The sequence below is a fragment of the Castor canadensis genome, chromosome 3 (genome assembly GCF_047511655.1).
Source record: "Castor canadensis chromosome 3, mCasCan1.hap1v2, whole genome shotgun sequence".
In the NCBI taxonomy this organism is placed as follows: domain Eukaryota; kingdom Metazoa; phylum Chordata; class Mammalia; order Rodentia; family Castoridae; genus Castor; species Castor canadensis.
In genome coordinates, this window is record NC_133388.1 from 90,706,420 (window position 1) to 90,716,697 (window position 10,278).

General features: G+C 46.8%; 1 protein-coding gene across 2 annotated transcripts; it reads right to left on the reverse strand.

Annotated features, from left to right (window-relative positions):
- Nucleotides 1–1,755: 1,755 nt before the first annotated feature.
- Nucleotides 1,756–4,357, reverse strand: LOC109690924 (ribonuclease 7-like). Of its 2 annotated transcripts, none has more exons than XM_074068444.1 (2): nucleotides 4,223–4,357; nucleotides 1,756–3,389 (listed from the first exon to the last, which is right to left on the reverse strand). In XM_074068444.1, the coding sequence occupies exon 2, from the start codon at nucleotides 3,348–3,350 to the stop codon at nucleotides 2,880–2,882; it is 471 nt and encodes a 156-aa protein (XP_073924545.1). In that variant the 5' UTR covers nucleotides 3,351–3,389; nucleotides 4,223–4,357; the 3' UTR covers nucleotides 1,756–2,879. The 2 variants fall into 2 exon arrangements, with proteins under 2 accessions (XP_073924545.1, XP_073924546.1); XM_074068445.1 differs by having other exon boundaries at nucleotides 4,231–4,340.
- Between the last annotated feature and the right edge of the window lie 5,921 nt (nucleotides 4,358–10,278).

The window sequence follows — 10,278 nt, forward strand, 5'->3', positions numbered from 1 at the left end:
GTCGGGTATTTTTGAGATAGGGTCTCTCGAACTATTTGCCCAGGCTGGCTTCGAACCTCAGTCCTCCTGATCTCTGCCTCCTGAGTAGTATTATAGGTGTGAGCCACCAGCGCCTGGCATAGTTGAATTCTTTTGACAGGAGGGAATACATTGGGCACCCTTAAAAGCTAAGGGCCCAAAATCCTCTAATTTCTTTTCATGACTTCAGATTTTTAGATTCATGAGTAGATAAGAAAATAAAGTTGTCTTAACAGAAATTCTTGCTAGCCTTTTGCTTTTATTCCAGTTAAATGCATTTTCCCATCTCTCGAAGGGAGTCCTTTTTTACTCAGTCGTTTGATTTTTGGCTACAAAGTAAATTTGTGTCTCTACTTTCCATCCTCTGTGGTCATCAACTCATCAATTTACTGGTCTCACATTCTGTCTGAGTTGCTCAGTGTTTTACTTTCCTTTCATTTTTTTCATGCTAACCTTTTCTTCCCTCCACCACCCAGCCCCCTCCTTCTACTCTTCTTTCTTCTGATCTACCTTCAACTTCAGCCTCTCAAACCACTTGCCTCACCTAGCAGGACACTGCCTGAAGGTTTGTCCTCCAGCTCTCACCTGAGCATCACTCTAGCAGAACAGAGTCCCGTGAGGGACTTGAATGGGTTCTTGCCTGGGGCGGCTATTTACCAAAGGCAACATTGCTGTCACACTACTACCATTTTCCATCATCCCAGGCCTCCGCTACCTGGGCCTGTCAAGAGCGTCTTAAATGTCATTTCTAAACCTTCCCGAAATCCTGTTTGGTAGGTAGGATTATCCTCATCTTAATGGAACAATTTGCAGACAGGTTCAGTCAACTGCCTAAGGTCACATAGCAAGGAAACAGAGCCAGGATTTGCTTCCATTTGCGTCCGACTGCAAAGCTTCTTTGGCTTTGGTAAGGAGGAAAAATGCTGAACCCTAGCAGGGGTGGGAAGGTCTAACAAAGCCTGAAGAGCGGGTCGGGGGAGATGGACACAGAGCAGTTCATTTGGAACTGAGAAAAGGAAGAGAGAAGGGGCTAGTGGAGATGCTGGTCAGCCAATGCTCTGAGGACGCAGCCACTCCAAAGTCAGAGCTTCTCCAGCCCTTCTCACAGGAGGGAGAAATGCCTGCAGCCCAGGGGGAGAGAGGTAGCATTTCCATATCTCAACCCCTCAGGCCTGGGCAGACTGCCAACGTGAAGAGCCAGGAGGCACTGAGGCAGGGGAGATCACTATCATGAGGAAGGAAGCTCTGGCAGCTCCACCAGTCTGTTTGTGACAACTAGGCTGTGGGCCACGGAAGTCCCTTAAGGTCAAGGGAAATGTGATCCTGAAAGTGGGGGGCGGGGGTTGTAGTGGAAACACTCCCTTTTCCCTGCGCCTTCAGGTTAAACAGATCTGGCCAGAGCCAGGCCCAGGGCCCAGGTCCGAGGAATGTGGGCTGGAGAAGGAGGAGGGGTGATTAGAGGAGGAGAGAGAATGATTTTAGATCCTGGGCCACCTCATAAAAAATATCTTGACCAGTGAGGTAGTGACCTTTATTGCAGCCAACACAGGGCAACTGGCCTGCAGAGATCTCATGGTACACTTCTTTCCCAGTGAACCCTCACCTACTTCTCTTGTCCCTGAAATTGTCTTATTTGCCCAACTGGTGTGGTAGTGTTAATGGCGCTGGTTCAGCCTGTGATCAGAAGACTTTCAAATTTTTTTCCCGTGTGGAAGAATCCATGGCAAGACACGTGGGTGTAAAAGGGAGTTTATTAAAAGTTAGGGAAGGCAAATACAAGAAGAAACATGGTGACGCAGGTGCAGTCTGCCTGAAGAGAGTACTTTTAACCTAGGGGAAGGGAGGAACCAGGTGATTCCCATCCAATAATCCGTGAGTGGGAGCAGCATGGGCTGTTCCCGGTCAGTTGAGGGTGGGTCCTGAGCCAAAGAATGGTTAATTTGAGATGTAATATTTTTTTTATGAGTCTTGAACCTTCCCTAATTTCAGCCTGCCTCAGTAGTATTGTGTTTGGATTAAGGACATCTTTTTCCAAATCTAGATTCTGCTAATAACTAATTAGATGAAACTTTCTAAAATCTTAATTTCCTCATCCGTAAAGAGGTCGAGAAAGCTGGGCGCTGGTGGCTCACACCTGTAATCCTAGCTACTCAGGAGGCAGAGATCAGGAGGCTCGAGATTCAAAGCCAGCTCAGGCAAATAGCTCACAAGATCCTATCTCAAAACACTCATCACAAAAAAGGGCTGGTGGAGTGGCTCAAGATGAAGGCCCTGAGTTCAAACCCCAGCATGAAAAAAGAAAATGAGGTTGAGTAATGCCTATCAGGTCTGTTTTACCAGGATCACAGGAATCACCTTGGATGTACTGCCAGAGGCATAAAGTGCTATCTCAATATGATGTGGCATTTCTTTGCCTTCTTCTTTCCTTCCAGCCTCCTCTCCCCACAAAGGTCACTTTACCACAGTCAGAGCTGGGAGGGCTTCTAGTCTAGGAACAGAAACAGTGCTGTCTATAAATTCCACACCTCTTCTCCACTTACTTGCTCATGCCTTGCTGCCATGGTAAGATGGAGCAGGGGAAAGACATTCAAAGACACAGACTAGTAACCCATGCTCATCTGTTTGCTCAGACCCACTGTCAGGGATAAGTTTCTGGGAAAACGGCAACCAAAATATAAAAGACTATCCTTGAAGCTTAGCCTACAAAGCATTGGCCTTAGCTCCCCCAGCTTCTCTGAAGAGTCTAAAGCAGGAAGGACACCAAGAGATGAGTGAAGGAAAGGCTCTGAGGGGAGGAGGAGCTGGGCAGAGGCCTGGAGAGGGAGTTAAGGCTCAGCCAAAGAGTGAGGAACTCTGGAAGCCTAAAGGACTTGGTCCAAGTGCACAGGAACCAGCTGGAATTTCCCAGAGTCCTTTTTCTGAGGAGGATCACAGGCCACTATATAAGGTGCATTTAGATGCTTCTCTTGGTACCTGCAGTTTGGATACTTCCCTGAGGTGAGTTCACACATGGTCAGAGACACAGGCTGTGGGCTCCGGTGGCAGTTCTTATGGCCTTTCTTGCAGGCTATGTTGGGGGTCCGGCAGGTGGTGGCCACACTGGAGAAGGATTCATGCAGGAAGGTGTTGAGGTTTTTGCAGTGTTTTCTGTACTTGTTGATGTGGCCCATGGCTGAGTTACATGCTTGAGGTCTGGGCTGCACGTGCTGAATTTCAAACCACTGAGATGAGGTCATGTGGCTGGGTTTGGCACTGACTGGGTCCTCGGCCACCCACAGCCCCAGCAGCAGAAGCAGCAGCAGGGGGTAGAATCCTGCTGTGGCTGCTGCCATCTCTCTTAGGGGAGCACTCAGGTTGGAGGGCTGGAGCAGCTGGGGACAGAAGGCAGAAGTATTCAAATGGGAAACTGCTGTCCTGAACCTGCTTATTCTGGCTAATCACCCACCTCTGTACTCTACTGTCTCCTTCTTCCTCCACCCCATGTCACATCTCTTTCTCTCCCTGGGTGCCTACATCCCATCCCCTGACACTGTGGTTTCATTTCCCTGATTTTTCAACTCTATCTGCTGTCATTCTGTCCCTGATGCCTCTCACTCTTTGTTCTGTCTCCTCAGGTCCCAGCCCCTCTGTGTCCCCATGTCTATGTTTTATCTTCTTCAGCTCTCTTCAGCTCTGTGTTCCTTTTTTTTTTTTCTATTTCATACTTCTATCCTCAGCATCCCTGTCTTTTCTTTTGGCAGTATTGGGATTTGAACTCAGGGCTTTATGCTTGCAAAGCAGGCATTCTATTGCTTGAGTCACAACGCCAGCCCCTTTTTGTCTAGTTATGGGGTCTCATAAACTTTTTTGCCCAAGCTGGCCTGAAACCATGATTCTCTTGATCTCAGCCTTCTACGAATGCCCCATGGCGGCCAGCTATTGGTTTAGATGGGGATCTCTCCAATTCCCTGCTGGGGCTAGTCTTGAACCATAGTCTTAGCTTCCCAAGTAGCTAGGATTACAGGCATGAGCCACCAGTGCCCGGCCACATCGCTGAGCTCTCTCCCTCACACTGCCTTCCCATGTGTGTCCTCATCTTCTCTAAAGGAGTGCCTCCTTTGTCCATCTTATCACTCACCAAGCAGGTGTATCTCATCTGATCAGAACCAGTCTTTCTTCCCCTCTCCTCCCACCTCACTTTACCATATTTTGTCACAAGCCTCACCTCCTTACTTAATCCTTGGGCTGTGGCTCCGGTTCAGGGGGCTGAGGATATATTCAACCTTGCTGGTCTGTCAGATCTCCAAGGGCCTCGACTCACTGCCTATCTCCTTCAAGCCCATCTGGGCTCTACTGCTTATTTGAGGGCCAGCTGGGGAACAGTCCCCATGTCAGGAAATGAGTCAAGTTCATACCTGTCACATACATATCCCAAATAAATGGATGCCTGTGGAGCTAGAGGGCCTGTCTAAATGTGTTCAGCAATGAGGAAGCTCATTCAAAGACTATACTGTATTTGGCCTCTGGCCACATGGTTTTAATGACTCTTTAATGAAGCACCTGACCCAAGTGTCACCCCAAATGAATTTCAGGGAGAACTGTCATCTATCTCCTCCTACATACCTTTGGCTCATGATTTGGGGAAAAGCCAGTCACTGTGGTGTTAAGGATTGTTTTTTCTCTGACCCAACGTACAGGTAGAATAGTTTAGTTTGTACGGCTTCTTGTCATCCAGGTATTATCTTTTGTAGGAGTTGGAGGAGACAAGGGTAGTGTGTGAGTCAACAGTCTTAATCCCAGCACCATCCCCAGTGGCTTGGCTTCCAAGATGATTCATTTCTCTGGGCTACTCCTGTTCCAGGTGCCGACCAAGCCACCTGGCTTTACCTGGAGAAGGCACCTAACACCTATCATTTACTCTTTCCTTCCCTATTTTATCAAAAGTTGTAGAACTTAAATTTCACCCAAATGTTTACAATTGAAATGTCATTGTCGGTGTGCTGCCTCATCCCTTCCTTCACCTGTGCGTCCTGGTCCATGTGGCTCTGGGGGCCCCTGTGAGCTTGAAGTGTGACACTTGAGAGAAACTTCGAGGCTCAGGCAGACAAGTACCGCTATCTATAGAGTGGAAGGCCTGGGAAATTGAGATATATGGTGGCTTTGTTTTCAGAATTCACACGTAAGTAGTAGGTGACCACAGTCTTACACAGTCGGCAAATGCTTACTGACACCCACCATGTGCCAATGTGTGTGGGGTATGTCTGTGAACAAAAAGGACACAAATCCAAACCTTTGTAGAGCTTACACGCACTGGGGAAAGATAGTCCAAATATATATACTTTGCTGAAGGGGATAATTGCCATGGAGAAACGTAAAATAGGACAGGTGTGGTGGGCAGTGATTTGTAAGTATGTCATTCTAGCAGGTGACTTTAGGAGAGACTTGAAGATGAGAGAGTGATCATGTGCTTGTCTAGAGGAAGAATGTTCCAAGGTAGAGAGAATGGCACTGTAAAGACCCTCAAGCACACAGGTGCTAGCAGGGCTGGCGGGACAGCAAGGTGAACAATATGGCTGGAGCAAGTAAGCGAGGGCTTCAGAGAGGGGCCAAGGTCAGAGTATGGGAAGCCTTAGAGACCACAAGAAGGCCTGTACTTGTGCTTGGAGCACAATGTGGGGCACTGCAAGGGTTCTAAGTGGAGGAAAAGGCCTGTTCAAGGGACTACCTGGCTGTTGTGTAGAGAGGTCACATGGTGACCTTGGCCATGAAGCTTGTGTTCTGGTGCAGGAGTCAGAATTTACAGTGAAGATGGTGGGCATTTGTTTTTAGGCTAGGGAGACATCATTTAAATAGAGAGAGGGCGCAGTTGTGGGTGAGGATGAAGGATTTCTGCAAGCAAAAGTAGTGCGGGAGATGGAAAACACCACTAGATGGCAAAAGAGAATCAAGGACAAGTCCACACTGGGCTCTGGCTCTGCCAGTTTGCCCTCAGTAAGGTCTTGGATGTGGGGACAGTCATTAACTTCTTTGTTAAGGGCCTGAATCTTTGCAGGCTGCACTTGGGGATGGAGATGCTCTACTTCTGTACAAATGCACATGCCTGGGGACAGAATCCATGTTTTAATGTGATTGTGGACCAAATGTGTGTCAGCTCCGGCCAGTACAGGCCTTGGAGTGGAGGAAGGGTAGAAGGCTGTGTGTGAATACACCTGAATTCCTAGCCCAGATCCTTTCCACTTCCCACTCTCCTGGAGAACCATGATTTGAACTGCCCTCTATTCCTGTCACTGGTTTGCTCTTCAACTCCACTATGCTGGGTTCTCCAGAAGGCTGCCTTAGTACTGTGTGCAATGGGAGGTTTGCATGTGAAAACTGAAGTAGAAGAGTTGAAATCTACCACCTGTATGATTCAGGCTGAAAGCTTTGCTTTCCCTCAGTTATTTGGATTTGATTTTGTTTGTTTTTTTGCCTAAACTATCCAGGTTGCAAAATCTACTGCATGCTGGTGGAGTGGCTCAAGTGGTAGAGTGCCTGCCTTGCAAGCATGAGGCCCTGAATTCCAACCCCAGTATTGCCAAAATCTGCTTAACTTTGCACTTGGTAGGATAATTGTCCTAGGCTGCATTTATGGGCAAAAGGAAACAATGGAGGAAGGGGACAATGTTAGGAATAATAAAAGGAATAAGGCATCAGGCCAAGGACTGGTCAGGGAGCCTTGCAGAGGGACAAGAGACATGTAGAAAGGGAGAGCAGCAGACAAAGTGGTTGAGCAGAAGATGGGAGGGAAGACAGGCACTCACAAGAGAGCCATCTCTACTCCAGCCTCATTCTCCCTCTACTGCCCTAGTCACTGCTGATGGCCTAGCCTTTCTCCAGGCTGCTGTGTGTGTGTGTGTGTGTGTGTGTGTGTGTGTGTGTGTTTAAGTTGGGGCGGTGTTGTGAAAACCCCAGCAGGGCCAGGTGGATCTTTGCCTGTGTTCCTCACAGGACAACAGCTGCTGCTTCCTCTAGTCTGGAGTGGAGGGAGCAAAGGAGGAGGGGAGAGAGGCCAGGCCTGGATTGGTGCCCACCCTTCAGAGCTGAGCTCTCTCTCTTCCGGAGTTCCACACAGCGTCTGGATATCAATGAAAAGCCCATGAGAGAGTTTCCCTGCAAGCAGGAGCAGATCCAAATTTTGTTATCCTAATTTTCTTGATCCTTGGGTAAATAATGGTAATGGGCTCATTTTTATATTTGGGGAAAGTGAAACACACAGCAAGTTGGGGTCAGATGTGAGACTTATTTTGGGTCTTTGAATTCCCATGACCTTTCCTGGAACAGCTGTGGGTTTGGAGGAGGCAGCCCTGAGTGAAGGTTGGAATCCTTGGCTCCCAGACCTTTAAATGAACCAGGACATAGAAGAGAGGGACCTGGTTTGGGTCTGAGGGGCTTCCCCAGGTTGCTTTTGTCAGCTTCCCACTCCCCATTTGTATACAGAATAAAATACAAATTCCTTAACCTGATACCAGGGGTTGCCACTATCTGGCAAACCTATCTTTCTAGTTTTGTCTTGGATTTTTCTCTCACTTAGTGCCTCAACCACAGCCAGACTTGTTTTCTTCCTTTTTCTCAAACACATTTTTCATAATCCTCTTTAACTCCACTTAACTCTTAGCTGCCACATGGGATCCATCCCATCCCAAGGCCCCAAGACCACCAACATCTTCCCCAGAAAAACATTCTCAACTCTCCAATCCAGAGAGATCCTTCTCATCTCTATATTCATATATCATTTACTGTCTTCAAGAAGTATACTTTTCCATCTTGAGTCACTGGTCATTTTTTCATATATACTTATTTCTTTCCTCTAAGTTGGACTGTCAGTCCCCAGAAGACCAGAGCCATCTGTTAACTGCACTTCTTTGCACCTCCCACAGGACATAGCAGAGTGTCCTGCTTGTGAGTGACCCTAACTGATTCATTCACCTGCTGGATTAGAAGGCATTTACTCTGTCCCTGAATGATTCCAGTCCCAAGTGGGCTCACCACCAACCCATAGAGCTGGTTAGCAGATTGAGGAACTGCCAGTGGAGTTCCCAGACTTTAGCCTTGGTGTTGAACTAGAAGGCTGAGATCTGAAGCAATCCTCTGAGTTCAAAGATGACTCAGGCACTGCCCAGGCCCCAGGTTGTTTGAGCAACCTGGGTTGGACAAGGCAAAAAGTAATGTCACTGAAATTATGGTGTGCCCAATCAGGGCAAAATCTTGGGGTTTCCTTCAATCACAGGGAGTCACTCTAGCCAGTTGATCTACAAATGTTTACCACTGGAGGGGAGGAAGAAAATGTGTAGATGATTATATGTAGAGGGTCCTCTTTACAAGAAAAGACAACTCCAAATTGTTGCAATGGTGAACTGTCAGTACTCCTTTTGTTAGTACAAGAACCAGCACCATTGCAATAAAAATCTGTTTAACAAATTATTTCCACAACCCAGATGTTTACCAACTCTTTTTTTCCAAAAATAATTTTTTTCTTTTCTGTTTTTTTGAAGTGAGCAGTACTGGGTTTTGAACTCAGGACGTCACACATGCTAGCTAGGCAGGCACCCTATGCTTAAATCACTCTTCCAGCCCATTTGCTGTGGTTATTTTTGAGGTAGGATTTTGCTTTTTCACTCAGGTTGGCCTGGATCATGATCTTTCTATTTTATGCTTCCTGCTGTTGCTGAGATGACAGACATGTACCACCATACCCAGCTTTTTCCTGTTGAGATGGGGTCTCACAAACTACTATCCTTCTGCTCCCTGCCTTTTTTTTTTTTTTTCTTGTGGTGGTGTGGTGATCAAATCCTTGTGTGTGCTAGGAAAGTGCTCTACCAGTGCACTTACCTCAGCCCACTTACCTACTCTTCTAAATATATAAGGTACAAGTAAGTCTGCTCTTGTTAGGAAATTCAATTATCTCATTAATTATTCCAGGGCCTCTCAATCTCAGTATCATTCACATCTTGGTCTGACAATCCTTTGCTGTGGGAGCTTTCTTGTGTAATGTAGGATGGTTAGCAATATACGTGGCCTCGTGCCAGTACCAACTCCCAGGTATGATAACCAAAAATTTGCCCAGACATAACCAAATTGCCCCTGATTGAGAACCACTGAAGTAGGCATACAACCTTGATTGAGCAAGCTACCATCCCCTGTAGAATTTGGTTTCTTCATCTCTAGGGTAATTGCATGTTGGTGTCCCATGCAATGATACAAGAATCCCACAAATCCTAGGCTTCAGGAGCACATAAAATCATGACAATGCCAGGTGCCAGTGGCTTGCACCAGTAATCCTAGCTACTTGGGGGCTGAAATCGGGAGGATAGCGGTTTGAGACCAGCCCAGGCAAATAGTTCTCGAGACCCCCATAGCCAAAAATAAATAGAGAAAACTGGACTGGAGATGTGATTCAAGTGATACAGTGCCTGCTTTGCAAGCGCAAAGCCCTGAATTCAAACTCCAGTCTCACAAAACAAAACAAAACAAAACAAAAACCATGGCAATGTCATCATGAAGCAGTGCTTTAGGTCAGCACCTCTAGGATAGGATTTTAGAGACCAGACCACCAGGATTGCAGCTGGGAGCCTGAAGGTCCCTGACAATTTTTTTTCAAAAGTTATGTCCTTGCAATTGTCAGAAGCTTCATGGGGATGAATTCTAAGGCAGGAGTTGGAAAGGACTCTAGATTGCCAGAGCAGGGGTGGGGGTAAGAGTTGGGGTTGGGGTGGGGTGCTTGTTTAGGGAATAAACAAAGGTTTGTTATAGAACATAGGAGGAGACATGATTTGGTTATAAATTTATATATTGCTTAATGATTGTAAAACACTTTTATGCTTGCTGTCTCAATTTATTCTTGCAGCTTTATGAAGTAAGGAAGGTATTATCCTACAGAAGAAGAAACAGAACCTCAGTAGGTCATTAGTATTAAGTCTTGGACTCTTCCTCTACAGTAGGCTGTTCAGTTACTGTGACCGTGTGTGCACACGCGAGCGGTGGGTGGAGGAAGTGAAGAGTAGCAGTGGTGGGTGGGTGAGCAATGAAGGAAGAGAAGACCAAGAGGCATAAAAGCCCCTTTCTCTTCTGAGGTAGTTGCAACCTTGAGGGATTAGGGAAGAGGTATCATGTTGGGAGGCTGGGACCACAGCCTTTGTAGTTGGCTTCCTTAAAGCAAAGATTGAGTCAGCCAAGCTCAGGCACCACCCTGCATGGGCTCCCACTCAGTGTTGTGTTGTTGAGTAGCCTGAAAGATACAAATGA

What these genes read in the sequence shown, in the direction of transcription:
- LOC109690924 (XM_074068444.1), bottom strand. Translation starts at nt 3,350, where the DNA reads ATGGCAGCAGCCACAGCAGGATTCTACCCCCTGCTGCTGCTTCTGCTG.